General features: G+C 39.8%; 1 protein-coding gene across 1 annotated transcript in view; it reads left to right on the top strand.

The window, feature by feature from the left end:
- adam10a (ADAM metallopeptidase domain 10a) overlaps positions 1–18801 on the top strand; it is a 94731-nt gene that overhangs the window by 66214 nt on the left and 9716 nt on the right. The window contains exons 4-9 of the mRNA XM_053229588.1: positions 3052–3210; positions 12184–12284; positions 13059–13226; positions 15077–15169; positions 16347–16530; positions 18366–18529. Coding sequence (XP_053085563.1) covers positions 3052–3210; positions 12184–12284; positions 13059–13226; positions 15077–15169; positions 16347–16530; positions 18366–18529 — 869 coding nt within the window. The remainder of the gene's footprint in view (positions 1–3051; positions 3211–12183; positions 12285–13058; positions 13227–15076; positions 15170–16346; positions 16531–18365; positions 18530–18801) is intronic.

Genomic DNA, 18801 nt, shown 5'->3' with positions numbered 1-18801 from the left:
CTGTAGCAGTTATCTGCAGAATGTAGACTGCTGTGGGCAAACACACATAGTGTGTAATACACTATTACACATAAGTGTTTAAAGTGTGCAACGTTCAACTGGTTTCATGCTGCGTTTCCTCCAAGTACCAAACACAGTTAACAGAAAAGTTGTAAGCCGTGTATTTTTCATAAACACATGATGTTTTGAAGTCCAGTACATGAAGTCCAGTAGCTCAGACATGAAAATTTATTACATGGCAAAATTATGGTTGATTGAAAGAGAATAAAAGTTCAGGATCATGCTGATATCTGAGGCTCTGTTATTGTATCAGAAATGAAAAACTTTGTGTATGTTTACTGTATACATATTTCAGTATATACAGATCGACATGTTGATATGGTTCTGGTGGAGATAAGGGAACAGCCTGTGTAACAAAAAGTCTTTCCACAAAAAAAAAATCTACCTAGTGCTCTAAATTTTAAATAAATTTAGACCATTCAGAGTTGTGCATTGAAATTGGGGTACTGTGGAACCCAGCAAAAAAAATAAAGTTTCGTGTGACGGAAGCTGAGAGTGGTCAGATAGGAAGCTTGCAAGATAGCACATTTTCAACCATGTAAAGTACAACTCCACTGAAACTGCTGTTTTATTTTTATGTTGTGAAACAGCAGCTCGTTGTCAACACGAATCTGGCAAAATTTGTAAAAAAAAAAATCTATACCGGTCAGTATACTACAGTATTAAAAAGATAGGCATATTTGCACATTTGGACGTTTTGGAAGTTTTCAGTGGTTGTCGATTTATATAAGGAGCTGAATGATCTAAGTTATAGGAAATGTAATAAGAAAAGTTTTAAAATCAGGTTTCATGCAGGTTTCAGGCTCGGGTTTCAGGCAGCCATATTTGGATTAGAAAAATATTATGTTGCAGTGGTGTACCAGGCACTGAATGCTGGCCGGCTCCACCTGCACGCTTGGTTTCCTGTAGATCTCCATCAGTGCTGGAGCAAATGAATGGAAAAGGTAGCGTAAGAGAAAAAGGTGGAAGTGAGTGGGAGAGGTCTGGCGGCTCTTCTGCTCTGGTTGCTGACTCTGTAAACCACTCCTCTGAGACTCCTCTGAGTATATTCTTTTTGCAGAGATTAACATGTTTCCTCATTTCTACAATATTCCTACACTTAACGGTGTAGAGATGAATAGATTTCAGTCAGTGACTGAATAGATCTGGGTGGATCTCTGTATCTGTGAAATCCAAAACCACAAATATCCCTTTTTATTGATCAGTGGCATCGGAGGTTTATTTTGAAATGAATTTCTGTGCTGACTTTTTTTTCATTGTCTGTTTTCACTTTGGTTTACAGTTTCCCAACATCACACTGGATTCTGATTGACTACCTGCTGATAGTGGTGCAGTGGGATTTAGCCCTCGCTTCATCTCTACCTAAAGAGAGTGATGCAGCGGGGCTTTAGTCCTTTAGTCTGTCCAGCTCTTTTTCAACTTCAAAAGCATTGACGTTCATACTAACACCGTCGTCAATGCTGTCACACTCGTCATCTTGTTGATGATGAGTGAGATCGGTGAACTTTTTTTTTTTCCTCTTTTTAAACACCTTCGTAACTTCGCCAACAGTGTCACCCTGTGACATCAGTATGGCAGAAAACCCGGCAGGTTCTCACAGGAACAACGAAAATATAGCACCAGCCAAAGAATTAGCACAAGAATCACTAAGCACATCACAACTATTTCAGCATAAACATATTTAATGTGTTTCCAGGTGGTTTTCCTTTAAGGTGTGCATCATATCGTGACAACAATCAGTCCACAGTTTTTTTTTCTGAGGTTCTGACAGTTTGCCCTGGTTCTTGATCACCTCTTAGCACTATCCTCCTCCTCCCTCAGTACTTTAAAGCCTGACTTTATGTTCAGAGTTTCTCTGGCAGCACAGGCACCGCTTAGGATCAGCATGCTGCGGGTCAGTGGGGTTCTTGGCAGTGCGGCTTGGGACCGTTTTTGCTTTCGCTTTTGACTGCAGAACTGAGAACAGATGTAAAAAACAGTCTACATCTAGAGAGCCACATGAGAGTCTCGCTTTCTTTCTGCCAGTAGACGCAGCCATAGCAGCGCAGTTCAGTAAAACCACGCAATCTGCTTCACCTTCCAAATTTAATTTTTTTTTAAGACCAGTGCATCTGCCACGTACTCTTCAGAAGTTTTGGATAGATAGTGAGTGAGAGCCAGAGCTTCTGTTTGTTTTTTTTTCATAAACAGTCTGCTTTGATTATCAGTGACATTAGCAGAGTTTTTGAATCTCATTAGAGTGTTGTTATGAGGCAGATCCGAAGGTCACTGGGGATGTGTGCTTGTGAGTGTGAAAGAATAATCTCATATGAAGCAGTTTCTGAGACCCTTCAAACTGACTAACTCCAGCAGATTTAACATCCTCAGGAGGAACGTTCTGTCTGCCTACCATCTGGCCTTATAGTGCTGGGTGCATTTGTGTTTACACACTATATGTTACGTAATTATTTATAACAGCAAATGGACTCTTTTCCTGGCTCCTTATCAGTTTTCATCTGCTGTTTGATGATCTCTGTGTTTAAAGCTTCAGGATATAAGATGTAAGGGAATTTTTTAATTAAAATTGCTATTGCAAGCTTCTTGAGAAAGAACATTTAGCAAGTGTCCTTTCATAACACGTGGATTAATCTAAATGTTGTGATGGATAATTACAATCACATTAGTGGCTCAAAAGAAAAAGAAAACAAAGCTTTTATTTTCTATGCCTCTGCCTCTCTGTTAAATCGTACCTGAAATTTGGGGCTGGGTCTTTGACTGTACTATTTTCAGGTGAGATGATACACTCTGACTGTAAGTTATTATTTCAGGACAGTCAGGGACATTGACAGCAGCTCAGGAACAACAGGAGTATTTTTTTTCTCCTCTGACTCAATAAAGCTATTTGAATATGTATGGGTTTTTATGAAACTCCACCTGATTAACAGTTTGCAGCCTGGCTTCTACCTTCCTAACCTGTGTTAATGTGTGTTAATGTGTGTGTTTTCTCCTCAGGAGAGAAGGACACTCTGACTCATGGTTCAATTGTGGATGGGAAGTTTGAGGGCTTCATTCAGAGTCATGCGGGCACGTATTATGTGGAACCGGCTGAGCGATACCTCCGAGAGCAAAACGTACCCTATCACTCTGTCATCTACCATGAGGACGACATCGGTGAGTGCATGTTCTCACAGGTCTGTGTGTGTGCGCGCGTGTGTGCGCACACATCTTGGTTCTCCTTGGAATCAACTCGACTTTCAGACTACATCAGTTTTAAAAACTTAAAATGGCCCAATTCTCAGTTTTTACCTATATTTTACCTATATTACCTGATATTTTTCAAATCAGGTTTGTACCACTTTAGCTATATTCACATTGCAGCAAATCTCTTTTTCCGCCACAGGCCTCAATCACACTGTGGACAATGTGGCCTAAATCCATTTTGTCTTAAGATCTGCCACAGATCTGTTTTTGCCAGTGTGAACTCAAAAATTCAGATTAATCTTGCTTTTTAACCATTCCATTTCACTTCTTTTGTCTAAGCAGGTGTTGGCTATAGATTACTTTAAAAAAAGATGTGAACAACCTAACAAAAGATTTAAATAGTTCCTGTAAATAGTTAAATAGTTCCTCGGGGTACATGTAGGCTTGCAGTGTGAACGTAATCAATTATTTTGGTCAGATTTTCCCTCTCTTGGTATAGAAGTGCTAGTTATAGCTACACAAACCTTAAAAGCTCTGCATCAGGGTTTTGTTTCTTACCCTAATTATGACACATTCTTACCCTGATTATGAAGAACACCTTCAACAAAATGACACTAAGTCTTTGGATAACATTTTAGCTATGAGCTATGAGCTGTGTTTTTCAGGCTGCGCAGTGGCACAGTCCGTAGATTTGCCACGTTGTCACATTCAGGGTGTATTCCTGCTTCACACGCAGTGTTCCTGGGATACACGTCGGATCCACCACAACCCTGCAGATGATAAAGCAGTTACTGAAATTGAATGAGTGTGAAGCTGTGCTTTTCTTTTCTTGCATCACAGTTTTGCCGCATATTTACGCTTCTAGTTTTGCAAGTGATGTAATTCAGGTAATTACGCAGTAGTAATGTGTTGCACCACCAGGGTCGCTGGAGGACTTGTGGTTAGGACACAGAGCTCTCACCTCTGCGGCCCGGGTTCAATTCCTGGTCAGGGAGCCAACCCCAGGCACTTGGGTTGCATGCAACAGTGCGCTCTCAGTGCCAGTCCCAAGTCCGGATAAAACTGGGGAGGGTTGTGTCAGGAAGGGCATCCGGCATAAAAACTGTGCCAAATCAAATACGTGGACCAGTGATCCGCTGTGGCAACCCGAGCACATTCTTTAGGAGCAGCCAAGAGAACAACAACAATGTGTTGCACCACCAGGAAATACTGTATGAATCAAATGGAGTTTAAATGTAAATATCTAGTGATTCATCCACCCCTGCTTACTGCATGGCAATATTGTTAATCACACTTTTTAAAGCTATATGATATTCCTGGAAACAAAACAAATGACACACTGCAGCTTTAGAATGAGCAGTGAGAGTTCTAGGCCCAAAAGCATGCTTGTATGATAGTGATAATATTACTGTGTGTAATATTATTGTGTTTATGAGCAGCCAACAGTCCGATGTGGATTAACAGCATGAGATTATGTGAGAGAACTTCTTTAATACAGAAGAGGATATAAAAATTGTCAATAACTTTGGAAGTGGTATTTATACCAAAGGTTCCTCTACCACACACACACGCGCACGCACACAAACAAATGAGGGTTAACCATCCCTCCCCCCACCCCCCGCTTCTGCCACATACAGAGTGTTCATGGCACCTTATATTTGAGGAAAAACATTTAAACAGACAATAGCTTTGCTTTTTGTGTACTGAGATTAGGGTTAGTTAAAGGCGTGCTGTTATGGAGCAGCAGTAGTACAGAGGTCACTGGAAGTTCTACATAATAAATCCTAAAACTATGGCGATTTCATGCCGTTGTAACCAAAGACAAATCTTCTTATTAAAATCTCAGATTGTGAGTGCTGCTACAACATTCGTCTAAAAGCCACCCAAATATCCTTATTACCTCACGCTCACTTTGAAGAATGTTTCTGCTTACACGACTCAATTTTCTGTACGATCCTGAATCACACTGATTGATGACGTCAGCAGAATGTAGTAATTTTCTGGGCTATCGTTAGAGGATCTACATCATAAAATCAAAAAACACGAGATGTTGTCGCACAGATTTGATTCAGATCACGTGGTACAGTCTGACTAGTAATAATCTAAAACTGCTCTAATCGTAGAGTATAAAAACCTTCATAAGATGGCTGATGGTAGTGCAAGGACAAGAATAGGCCCAGAGACACTCACACACAGTCTCAGTGTCTTGCTGGACTGTAATCATCATGTGTCAGGCAGAGGGGTGTGTGTGTGTGTGTGTGTGTGTGTGTGTGTGTCCGTGTGGGCTTGTTTCATGTTCTGGCTTGTTGATAACATATTGTGGCTGAAGAATCCAGTTGCCAGGCTCTGTGTGTGTATGTATATGTGTGTATGTATGTATGTGTGTGTGTGTGTGTTTGTGTGTGCGTGTGGGTGGATTCTCTTCTTTGGGTGTGTCTGTTTATCCAAAGCGAGATTATCAGTAATAACTGGATAATTTATGATTTCCCCTGCCCTCCCTTTCCTGACAGTGTTGTAACCATGGCATGGTCAATATCGTTGTTAATATCCTGTTTAATATCAGAGACTGTTTGTGTTGCTGTACACGCTCCACCCATCCACCTAGCTATTACATCTAACCCTTGATGTGACTTGTGCGTTTTTACCCAGATTTTTTATGAAATGTGCTCTGCTTTGTTTTTATAGTAAACATAAGCAAGCATGTTTAAGTCTCATTACCAAGATGATGCTCTGTTTTGACCCAATTCAGTAACAAGATGAAATAAAAGTGTTAAAAATTAACTGGTGTTTGAAAATTAGCATTAGAAGAAGTGTTTAGTCACTGCCGTTCCCTTCATCTTTTATTTACACTCCCTCCCACACACACACCTGCCATGAAGTTATTATTATGAATAATGTATTAATTTAATTACTAGAGGTTATAAATAGAAGAGGTAACCAAGAGCCTTTGGGAAATGTATTGTTTACAAGAAAAAAGGTCCATAATGTGTCCTTTTTTATTTTTGTTTTATTTGCTTTTGTTGTAGTGCTAGAAAAGGAGAACATGGTGTGATAGGACACGTCATTGCTGTGTAGTGAACAGAGTCAGCGGATAAAAAGGGTTTTTATCGAGCTCTCTTCAGAAGAAAACAGCTCGATGTGTGTTGGTCTGGCTCACACGTGTCAGCGCCCACCTGTTCTCCCGGACGAGTCCTGATGTTCATTTCCCCTCACTGGTAGTTCAGGTCCAAATTTCACCGTGTGTTTCCTGTTTTCCTGTTAAAAACCATTTTACATTCAGCGTCATTGAGTGTGTTTACATTAATAATCAGTATCTGATTGCATATAACTGATCATGTAAGCGCCATAGTACAATACCTTAACAGTATTAAAGCTGTTACCAGATTGCAGAAAATATGTTAAAGATGATTGATAATCACATAGTCACTATTCACACAAACATTCAGCTATAAAAAACTCTCAGATTTAAAAAAAAAAAAAAAAAGTAGAACATGAATTTTATGACACGTCTTTCTTCTATGGTTTATTGTCGAGTTACTGTACACAGTACAACTCTACTGTATACTTGAGGTGTGTGCATCTTGTTTACAAAAAAAATAAAAATACTATTATAAGCTGACTCGTGCAGACCCTATATCAGATTACTTAAGTGCATATAAACCTGTTGCTCCAATTATAGCCAAAATGTTTATTACTGCGATTATTGTGCACATGTGTACATATGAACATACTCAGAGTCACACTACTGAAGATTCACTGAGGCTACTGATGTTACAAATGATATGTTATTAAAAAAAAGACACCAGAATGCAGGAATCAATAAAAATCTCATTTTTTCTAGAGGAGCCCCATAACCCCCAATTTTGATTAGCCTGATTGACAAGTATGCTCCAAACACCCCAAGATTAATGCAGTGCCATGGCGCGTGCTCACATAAGCCCATATGTGACCCCGTGCCATGACTAGATCCATCACACAGATTCGTGCTGCTTCCTTTACTGCCCCCTTGTGGAGAAACACCCCAGCATATCTGTGCCCCTCCTTCATGTTTCAGCTCTCAAACGTACCAAAACAAACTAACAGATGTGTCACAGGATGGCTTTATTTCTTGACTATTTGTTTTTTTCTATAAAGTAACTATATTTCCTTCCAAATGTCTTTAATAATTTACCTAGACAGTTACATGAAATGTTGCACAGTTCTGAAAAACTGCTGTCATCTTTTTCCATCAGCCTTTTTGATACTGATACACACTTTTCAGTGCCTCAGGCCAAAAAAAAAAAAAAAAAAACCCACTCTCAGGCAAGTGTAAAAAAACTTCTTGGTGATGTATACTGTAAGCATTTATATTAGAGATTGTGATGTGGCAAAAATATCATATTATAATCCATGAAAACATTTTCAACATATATTTCATTTTGCTGAGGTTTACTAATAAAACAGAAACTTATGGAAAACTATTAGTTTAGTTATTTTTTTGTTATGAGTTAATACTGAGTTATAATAGTACTGATGATACTGTACCTGCTATAACCATATATAAGCGATATCATTTATTGTGATAATGATATCTTATTGTCATATCTTCCAGTTACGTTGTCTTTCCAGTGGAATAGTAGTATTTTAAATGAAAGTTCATGGTACCTGTGGTGGTCTCCTTTGCTGTGCTAGTCCATCCTGGTGTTATAGATCAGGGATAGTCGACTGCCCATTCAAGTGGCATGTGGGAAATTTCAGCCAGACTGCTGAATGTTAACATAATAAATAAATAAAACAAAAATTTTTAAAACTCTGTAATATTCAATCTTCATGACATATTTGTCATAGGGCTCCCTGACATTCTACAAGTGAGCAAAATGGTTTTGTAAGCATAACTGCCTAACAGAGTAATTTCAATCTCTGGCAGCAGACAGTATCAGACAAGCAGCACTTATTCATCCCTGCAAGAAACATTCAACATCATGCAGAAGCTCAGAATTAGTCGGAACAATCCGCCAGCAGTGGGTGTCTAAGATGGCCCAGCTGCCAGTGAGGTTAAATAGCCCTGTCATACATACGGTTCCTTTGGCTGAAATCCCTTCCGTGCTTAACTTTTCTGTTTACACAAAGTACACATGGTGTCTCACACTGCCATCTTTGCCAGTGCCAGAAAAAAAAATTAACTGATTCTCCCCCCTCTTTTTCTCCCACATTTGATCATCCACCAATTCCCACCCTCCAGCCAGCTCTCCCCATCATACAGCAGCTACCAGCTGGGAAGAGTGAAGGCTATCACATGCTTTTTCCGAGATACACAAAACCAAGCCAACCGCATCTTTTCGAACTACTGCTCATGCTGCATGACACACTCTGAAGAAAGCGCTATCTGCCCTCTTCCACATACGTGACCTTACGGACACCCACAATTGGCTGATGTTGCTGTGATTGACAGGAAATCACATTTATGATGAGTATGTCATCCCTCCCACACAGAGAGCACAGTCGAGTTTGCTTCCTTTGACTCCCAGTCTTGGATGGCTGTGGCATTGTTGGGAATTGAACTTGTGGTCTCTGGATGATAGGAAGTCCGAGTTTTATTATTAAACTTGCTAATTTTGAGGTTAATGAGGGGCTGTCATTCGGGTAGGTTAGTGAAACTTTACTATCTATCTAGCTAGTAGCACCATAATATAAGGTATTAAATAAATAAATAAATAAATAAGGAGCTAAACTAAGCTACTTAAATAGTAGCTTGATAGCCATCTGCTTTTATGCGCACTTGAAGTCTCGATTCGTCAGAAGGTATTGATTAACTTTCTGTAAAGATGGTTTTTTTTGTTAAGGAGATGTTTCTTTAGTGTATTTAGTAAACATTACCTAGAAAAACATGAAGTAGAGAGCTTGTTAACTGAACATGGTAACCTGGATGCCGTTCTGAAGTGTTCTTTGTTTTTTTTTGATGGCAGTGGTCCAGCTCGGGCACTACACCTTCTGTAGACTTGTTTCATCTAGGAAAGAGAAGGACATAGCAGCAAAGACGTTCTTAGAAAGGCAGTAAATAGTCGAGCATTTCTGGTCAGCACTCCGCAGTCTGCTTTGCTTTGATCAGCAGCTGAGAGAGCTGTGTGGAAGTGTGAGAGGCAGGACTGTGAGGATGTACTCACTAACGAGACAGTATTTTTAGCAGGTAAGGTAACAAGGCAAAGGCTTCTCTCACTGAAAGTTCTGCCTCACATGTTAGAAACCATTTTTCTCCTGCTCCCATCACAGCAGTGGAAGATAGCATACTATAACTGTAAACCACATTTAATATTTCCCCTTACTTATTTAGCAGGTGGGTTATAATAAGAAATATTATGTTTGCATTAGTCCTTTCTATGCTAGGCTAGTGTTTTTATGGTCAAAGATGACAACTTTCAACGACAGTAAAGTTTTCTGTTTCTCCTGTTCAGTGTAATTCTCTAATTTGACTGCAGTACCAGTATCATCCTAGTCAACACTAGAGCTCATTCAGAGAGAATCATCAGACTTTCACCAAATCACATCTGCATATTTTAATAAAAGTTCCCTACATGACATCCTATGAGGACCAAAAACCAACAACTGACACATTATTGTTGTAGGCTAGTCAGCTATGACCTACAATTCATATTACTAACAATGCCCACAGGACCTTAAAAAGCCTTTTTGCATATTACACACGTTTTGCATATTACAGCCCTTATTTAATATGTATTTTGTTGAAATGTCTGACCACAAGATGAACGTTTTCTTGCTGTTACCTGAGTAAAATCTTTCCTGAACAAAATGTGCCATCTTGAAGATAAGCCCAATTAAGCTAAATGGCTGCTTATTTACTTTGTTTGCGCTCTACATGGGGTATGACATTATGGAGCTGTATAACCTACCTGGTGCTCTACAAGCATAGTATAAAACAATTGAGATTCAGTTACATAAAGTGCATAACTACATTACTTTTTGATGTATTTTAACTTTATTTCATAAGTTTTGCATTCAGACTTCTCTGTATTTTCGATAATGTGGATGCAGCCATTAAAATCAATTTTTCATATCTTGAGAGTTTATACAGAGAAAGATACACTGCAGCACCACATACACATTTATCGCCTCAATATGCCTGGTTTTAAAAATATTTTAAAATGAATGTGGCATTTTTAAAAATTTTTATGGCATGATTTTACAAAAAAAAAAAATTTACTACTCACCAGCTGATAACCTCCAAATGAAGTCCTTCTACTTTTCATGGAGATGGGAAACTGACACACACTCAGCTGAGTTATAGATGTGGGTGTGTTGGTGAGCTGTTCCTTGCCATGCTGGAAAACTTTGATGGAAAAGTGCTATTTTCTGTTGCACTGTATGTATGTAAGTGCTTCTTATTTTCCGCTCCATATTACATCGTGAGATAGTGAGAGTCGGAACAATGCTGTTTGCTTTTATAAGGTGTGGATGAGGCCATTCTCTCTCATCATGAACACATCTGCTGCCTCGTCACTCTTCCAGCCTCGGCCTCAGTAATTAGAGACACACAGCACACCTTCACCCTTCTGCTGCTTTGTTTTCTAGCACTCATCACCTTCACACTCTGCTTCCAGCAAGCGTGTTGCATGTCCCCAAAATAGCTCCTTGTTCTCATCTCCTGACCTGGCATGTGTCAGCACTGTTTTATTTTTTGGGTAAAGATGGAAAAGTTTGTGGTTGGGCTGTGTTCTGAGGCAGCCTCAGGCCTTGTTCACATTCAGGACACCGCTGAGGCCTGAGGGTGCGTCAATGGAGAGCCTCGATGCAGCTTTAAATTCTGACCCGTGCAAAGGATGGAGAGAGAATTAGAGAGCGAGGGTGAATAGATGAGAGCACAGAGGCACTAGGAGAGACAGAGAGAGAGAGTAAGAAATAGAACGATGTTGGAGGTTGTAATTCCCCTGGCACTCATTAGTTCTCAGGCAACTCTGTATCTGTCTCAGGCAGACAGCAGCAAAGCAGGCCACAACGACAACGCAGCTTCTCCAGGCTTTCACACACGCAAAGGAACATTTTTCTGTTTGTCTAGGTGTTGGGTGTTATCAACTGGCAGATCGGGGTCTGGATGTGGACCCTGCAAAGTATTTCAATAGAATGAAACAAGCACTTGAAAAAAACTATAGCTAAAAATGCATGAAAAAAATTGACCTTAGTTCAGTGACTCCAGTTTTTAAACCACTGCAGGTCTTCTGTTGCGGACAATAATGTGCTTTTATGTAAATTATTTACCTGGAGGCAGCTCGTTGAGAAAAGACAGTTTTCATAGATTTTTATTTCATACCTCTCTGGTCTGATCAATGAAGTGATGAGATGGCTTGTTCAAAGTACTACAAAGTACTACACAATTTACTTGAATAGCCCTGCGTTAGTGTGTAACCTTGAAGTGGGTTTCATACACATTTTTATTTCTGAAACCTGCTGAAGTCTGCACTAACTCTGTGTTTTATTGCAGTGTTATTGCCTTACATGGCCTCTGTTAGTTTTCTGTTTAAACCTGGCTTATGGCTAGTCTTATTCTCAATGGGCCACCGCAGCCACACAGAAAGACACCAATTACATTAATTAGGTTTTTAGATAAGCTCCTGTTTAATTTTAAACTTGGAACCACTTCAGCTAAAACAAAATGCCTAACAATTCATTAACAGCCTGACTCGTGGCTCATCAGAATAAAAAACTTTATATGTGCATGATTCAGAATGGGTAAGGCTCTGGTGGAACTTGTTTCATTTTAAAACATTGACACTAAATGCTACCTCTTGCATCTGTGAAACATATAATGTACAGGTGAAATAACATTTCAAATTTCCATTTTGAATGAATTCATTCAATTTTACAAGAATCCAGCTATTTGCAGATCAGAACAAATCGCCCTGCCCTGTGTGCATTTGTGTTTTATCTATCTTTATCTTTCTTCTTCCCTAGATTACCCTCACAAGTACGGTCGAGAGGGAGGCTGTGCAGATCACTCTGTCTTTGAGAAGATGAAGAAGTACCAGGCGTCTGCTGTGGAGACTCCCCGTGAGGTCAGTCCAAAAGTCCACAACGTTGAGAAATGCACTAGCTTCTAAAAACATACATTTTCATCACTAACACCTAAAGAATTTGAGATTAAATACACTGTATCAGAAATATGAACTAGTAATACACTAATACAGTGTTTTTTTTCCTTCTATTCCTGAAATTAAAAATGGTTGTGTTTCTGTCAGAAGTGATGTGTTGCCTCTCGCTGCACCTGATATACGGTTAGAGGAAAAGTGACAACAGCGCAGAGAAATGATTAAATTACTCGGGAGAGATTCAGAGCTTTTAAAAGCGCCAAGCTCCATTTTGTAGATTCATCTGTCTTTACATGTGAGATTTTAAGTGTTGGCTTGTTTTGGCCAAGTTCTCCCAACGTTATTTAGGGAGTAATCAGGCTTGGGTGTGGTGGCACATTCCTGCATTTTTGAAGAACTTAGTTGTTTTTTTATGAGCCAACTCAACCTCTCCCATCCTTTTCTGCCTCCTCCTGTATATCAGAGCTTTAACTCTTAATATTCACCACAAAAACACAGAGTCTAAAGCATCAAAAAGCCTCTGCTTAGTGCACTGAGCAGGTGAAATAGCTTTGTCTGAATAACTCTGTGTTCAGGACTGATTCTTGCTTTTGTATTTTGCTTGTCTGGTCTTTTCCTGGAGCTGATGCCAATAGTAATATAAGTGAAAGCCGCTACAGATAGTAATGGATTTTTGAATAGGTTAGAAGATGTGTGTTGGTATTTCCGTGCTTAATGGTTCTTACTCTTCGCCTCCTTCAGGAAAAGAACAGACAGCATGCAGTGGACGAGGAGGAGCAGACTGATGAGCCTGTGATCCTGAGGAAGCGCCGAGCCGCTCAGGCTGAGAAAAACACTTGCCAGCTCTTCATCCAAACAGACCACCTCTTCTTCCAATACTACCGTACTAGAGAGGCTGTCATAGCTCAGGTACCGCATTGTGCAACAGTCTCACTATCACACTAAACACACCAGTGACGGGCTTCAGCAGAGCCAGAGCTACATTTACACTGTGCAGTTGTCTGTTTCAGCTGCAAGAATACATGTAGAAAAGGTGAGGCAACATTTCATTTAAATGGATCCCAATAGACCAAGACCTTTGGACCATTATTGTGTTGCGTTAGTCACCAAAACATTGAACAAGACACATAAAGAAATGTACACATTCGCCCCCTTAGCCCAAATGTACTTGAATAGCCAAGATATGTTTTCTGTTCAACCAGCTTCTTTAGTTTTGTACCATGACTACAAGGCTAATGTGGTTAAACAAGTAAAGGAAATCTGTCTCACCAAAAATATTTTCCATAAATACATGCCTGAATCTTTATACAATTAATAAGCAGGGATATTAGAACTTTTATTGTTATGAACACAATTGTTAACATAAAAATGACAATTTCATCACTTACTAGCTAACCAGCTTTATGATACAATTCCACGTTCAAACTTTGGGAAACTGAATGATACCAAACAGGGGAAAAAAAGTTACACTGGTTGTCTGATATAGCTGCCCTCATGACATTACATCGTTCAGCTTCAAATTATGTTTTGTTCAGTTTTGTATATTACATCATATGCTACTGTTTCCTAAACCACAAAGCTGCATTTAGGATAAGTGGAAAATTTGATCAATTCGATTTTTTTGCTATTAACACTTGGATTACGTTCTCCCTCACTTGTAAATCACTTTGGATTAAAGTGCCTGCCAAGTGAAAAAACATCAATGGGTTCACCCTGACATTACAGGAAATTTTCATTTATGATGTGATAATTTACACATTTTTTAGGTAAGCATCTCACATGACAAACTCCTGGGAGACTAAGATTCTTTAGATGCTTCTGTACCCAGACATGCACCATGTCAGTACGCACAGTCTTATCATCAGATGTTTATGACAGATTTACTGCACAGATTCCTGTTAAACTCTCTTCGTGGGTAAGACAGCGGTATTTCTGGTGGTACTAGATGGCACTAACAGGTCAACAGGTCAATACTTGCTTTCGTGTAGAAAGCAACCGTGTATTTAAAGAGATACACTTCATTGAAAAATTTCATGCCTGTTTGACTTCTCTTGTATTTACTACCTGTTTTTGGCCATATGATATTTGCTAACAATTATTGAAGAAATAACATCATCAATAGGATAAGAAGGAGATGCTTTGTAGATTCATTTTTTTAAGGTTCAGACCTGGTAATGGGAATAATAAATTGTGTGCATGACTGCGTAAATATTAGAGCAGGGACAAATCGAATTTCAGTTAGAAGATCTTTATTAAACACACTGTTCATATGAACTACAACAAACATGGTTTTGGATAGAAGGAACATTTAAAACAATATCGGCTCAACATCAGCTAGTCCTCGCTGCAAATCCAAAAGTCCAGGGGGTGGAGCTGGAAATAACCCTAACCCTGGACCTGATCCAATACCTCCTATAACCCTAAGCCCTAACCCTAACCCATGAGATGCTCTACAACACAAATTATTATCCAGCCTGAAACACAATGAATTGTCTCCACCACCTGGACTTATGGTTCAACTCTACCTGGGTAGAAGGAACTAGATTAGGTCCAACTCCACCACCTGGACTGCAATAAGGGGTAATTGTAAAGATTACTAGAATGGGTCTTCCATAGTCTGTAGAATGTACATTATTCACACTACTCTAATCGGCTATTGTTCTTAACATTTAATAGGCCACGTTGGTACACTGTTGGCTGTTGGGTGGTTGTGTTTTGTAAAGCTGCTTTAATACAGACTGCTGTGTTTGTCCCTACAGATCTCCGGTCACGTGAAGGCCATCAACTCAATCTATCAGTCGACAGACTTCCAGGGCATCCGCAACATCAGCTTTATGGTCAAGAGGATCAGGGTATGCGTGTGTTTGTCTTGTCTTGTCTTGCCTCTTTCAGCTTGATCAGCATTGTGCTCAGCGCTTGCATCATTTATTGTTGCGGTGTGTGTGTGTGTGTGTGTGTGTGTGTGTGTGAAAGAGAGAGATGAAGACAGAGAGAAAGTACTGAGAAAGAAGGCTGAAGACTGTCTATTAACTCCAATTATTTTCTAGTTGGCATGTGCTGATTATAAGTGATGTGATATGTTAGAGATAACACCATATTGATATGGGAAGATTAAAGAATGAACACAGTAATCACATTGTGACTGCGCCACATCCAGCATGTTCCCACTCTAATCGCCGTGGCCTTTCTTTGTCCCGTGAGCTTCATATCTGACCACCTGCTCCTGCCTGCATGAAGTGAAAACCGTCTGCTCCTGTGACTTTAGTGTTGGGGGCCTGCGGGTCCTGCACAATCCCAGTCCCTTATGCACAGCTCTAATGCAGAGAGCCCTTTAATTTAGATCATTGTCATTGTTTTCTGCAATGGTAATTTGTGTTGGCACCTTCTTGTACTTGCTTGTCATTGCTAATGCAAGCATGAACCTATCATCAATATCTTATTATGTTGTCACACAGAGGTCTGTGTCTAACTGCTCTAACTGCTCTGGTGCCAGAGAACTAATGAAGAGTGACTGTATTGAACAAACTGAAACCTCTTAATCAAAACCATTTTATATTGTTGAAATCACCTGACATTTAGGAGCTGTTGTAGAATATAATACGTAAAAAGACTGTCATTATCAGTACAAAATAGGTTTCACCAGCCCAAAGAAGCTGGGTTTTCATCTTATTAGGTGATGAATATTGTTTTTTTTTTTTTTGTCCAGTAGTTGTTTTTAAAGGATTCTATTAACTTCTGTAAGAGGTTGGATGCATTTCTTTATGAGAGCTGCATTGGCTCCTACAGACATTGAGAGTGAGTGCTAAAATGTACATGGACTGATACAGACTGATCCGCCTACATCTCAATGCTGCTAATGATGCTCTCTGTCTCTCTGTCTGTCTGTCTGTCTATCATATTGTCTGTCTGGAAAAAGGCTTTCAATTTAAAAAAAAATTATTTATCCAAAATTGAATATAGTTGCTGCATAGGCTGTAACCACTGTTGTTGTTCCTGTGTGATTCCTTTCTCTGTCACTTCCTCTCTTAGATTAACACCACAAGTGACGAGACAGACAGAACGAACCCGTTCCGTTTCGCCAACATCGGTGTAGAGAAGTTTCTAGAACTGAATTCAGAACAGAATCATGATGAATTCTGCCTGGCTTACGTCTTCACGGACAGAGACTTTGATGACGGGGTTCTGGGACTAGCCTGGGTTGGAGCTCCCTCAGGTACTCACTCACACACGCACACACACACGTACACACACACACACACACACACACACACACACACAGGCACCTATCTATTTTACACTCACACAGTGCTTGTGCTGATTCGGGGAACTAGCAAAGTGTTTTAAGAACTGGGTCACATTTCTATGACCATTCCGATTTTGCTGCCGTGGTGACCGGGGTGGCTGTCCTTACGTGAATAGGATTTCTGATGACGCCATCCAAGTTAGCTAGCTAGGCGAGTTATAGGTAATGTTTAGCTGCTGCACTGGTAGCCTCTCTGTGGAACAACAGCTTATTAATACCTTTTGTTTAACAGTGGCTCACTACCAAGCTAATTTGCTATGAGTCTATTTTTTATGCACTCCAAATGTGACACTCAGTAGAAACAGAGAGGTGTATCACTAGCGAGCAATTTAAAAAAAAAAATCCATATTTTTTTAAAGTTAGCTAGCTATCTATATATATTTAGTTAAAGTATTCTAAACACAGAATATTTAATAACAATGTACTCTTTTGGCAGTCACACAGCTGAGTTAATAACAATATTTTTATTCTTTACAAAATATTCTGTAATTCATTTCAAATTGGCACGTAAGTAAGATGGCCGTGTGACATCGTAGGTAAAGTAAGGAGACATGTGGGTGATTTCAGCCAATGGAACACTATCTAAGACATTGGGGTGGACCACTAAAAATCACCACACTGGCCTTAGGACCAGCTCTTTTGTGGTTTGAGTCTAGGCACCAGAACCAGAACCAAAGACCTAACACTTGCACTAAATCTCCCTGCTCCTTCTCTTATGCCGTGCCTGGCTGTGGATCACTGTTCAGAATGCATGGGCTGTTAATCTATAATGAGATCTTTCTGAGAGTTTGAGGTGAGGAAGAGGAGGCTGAGACAAAGGCCATGTGAGGTGCGTGTCATCTCTGTCGTATGGAGCAAGAACGGCCTCCATTAACCTGCATTCATACTGATAAAATCTTTATCTTACTCTGTCGCAGTTCTACTGTGTGTGTGTGTGTGTGTGTGTGTGTGTGTATTTTGTCGTGAGTCCGCAGGCTCTTGGAGCTTCTAATAGGTTTCTGAGAAATTCACTAGAAAATGAATTGCCAACAAACACAGATAAAAAAATCCTGACAATCTATATGGGCTAATTACCGTTGTTCTTATTCTTCTGATTTTATCCCAAACGAAGCATGCCTTGCTTGGAAGAGAGAGTGGAAAAACCTCTTTTGAGCACTCTGTACTGTGAGTAAACACAAATCAGTGAACTCTAGGCCCCTGATTGGCTGCACACTGCACTCTGATCAATGAGCTTCTACCCAGAAAGGCTTTGTACTCGCAGACTTGCTGTCTATATGCAGAGAGTGATGTGTGTGAAATCACTCATTCACAAAGATGTTTTTGTAATGGAATATCTTTGCAGTCTCTGAAGACACACCAATAAGTGTGGATCGCTCAGTGGCCACTGCTTTAGGCAGGGTTGTCTTTTGTTAACCCTATCAGACAGATATCGGACTAAATATAGATGATGTAGATGGCTTTCTTAGTTACCAGATCTCAACCCAGTTGATCACCCATGAGAGGTTTGGAGCGAAGAGCTAGACATCACTTACCACCACCATCATCAAAAAACCAATTGAGGGAGTATGTTTTGAGAGGTGTAGAATCTATGCCAAAGCACACTGACGCTGTTCTGCCGATGCATGGACGACTTGTGTCGATTTCTTCTTTAATTTGTTACCTTTGTTTATGTGTGTTGATTAGGGTGTCTGTGGTTATGACTTTTATAAAAGGAATAATACTATAAATGTTTTCCACTATTTTAGGAAGCTCTGGTGGGATTTGTGAGAAGAGTAAGCTCTACTCAGATGGCAAGAGGAAGTCTCTCAACACTGGCATCATCACCGTTCAGAACTACGGCAGCCACGTTCCCCCTAAAGTGTCCCACATCACCTTCGCCCATGAGGTTGGACATAACTTCGGCTCCCCTGTGAGTAGCAGCTGCTGGTTATAAGTAAAGTTTGGGAAGCTAAAGGGTTGTGGAATGACCCAGTATTCACACTAGCAACCAATAAGTCACTTGTAGTCAGCTGTAGTTTTTTGCTTGTGGATGTATGGTGACTGAAACTGTTGTTCACTGTCCAGCATTTTTTTTTTCCTAATGAGAAAATGAGAAATGCTAGTAGCTATATATAGCTTCTAAAGCGAACTAGTTAGACACAAATTAAACTCAAAGAAAAAAATAATGCACTACTCAGTGTG

Source organism: Pangasianodon hypophthalmus, chromosome 25 (genome assembly GCF_027358585.1).
Source record: "Pangasianodon hypophthalmus isolate fPanHyp1 chromosome 25, fPanHyp1.pri, whole genome shotgun sequence".
In the NCBI taxonomy this organism is placed as follows: Eukaryota; Metazoa; Chordata; class Actinopteri; order Siluriformes; family Pangasiidae; genus Pangasianodon; species Pangasianodon hypophthalmus.
This window is presented reverse-complemented; position numbering and strand designations above follow the sequence as displayed.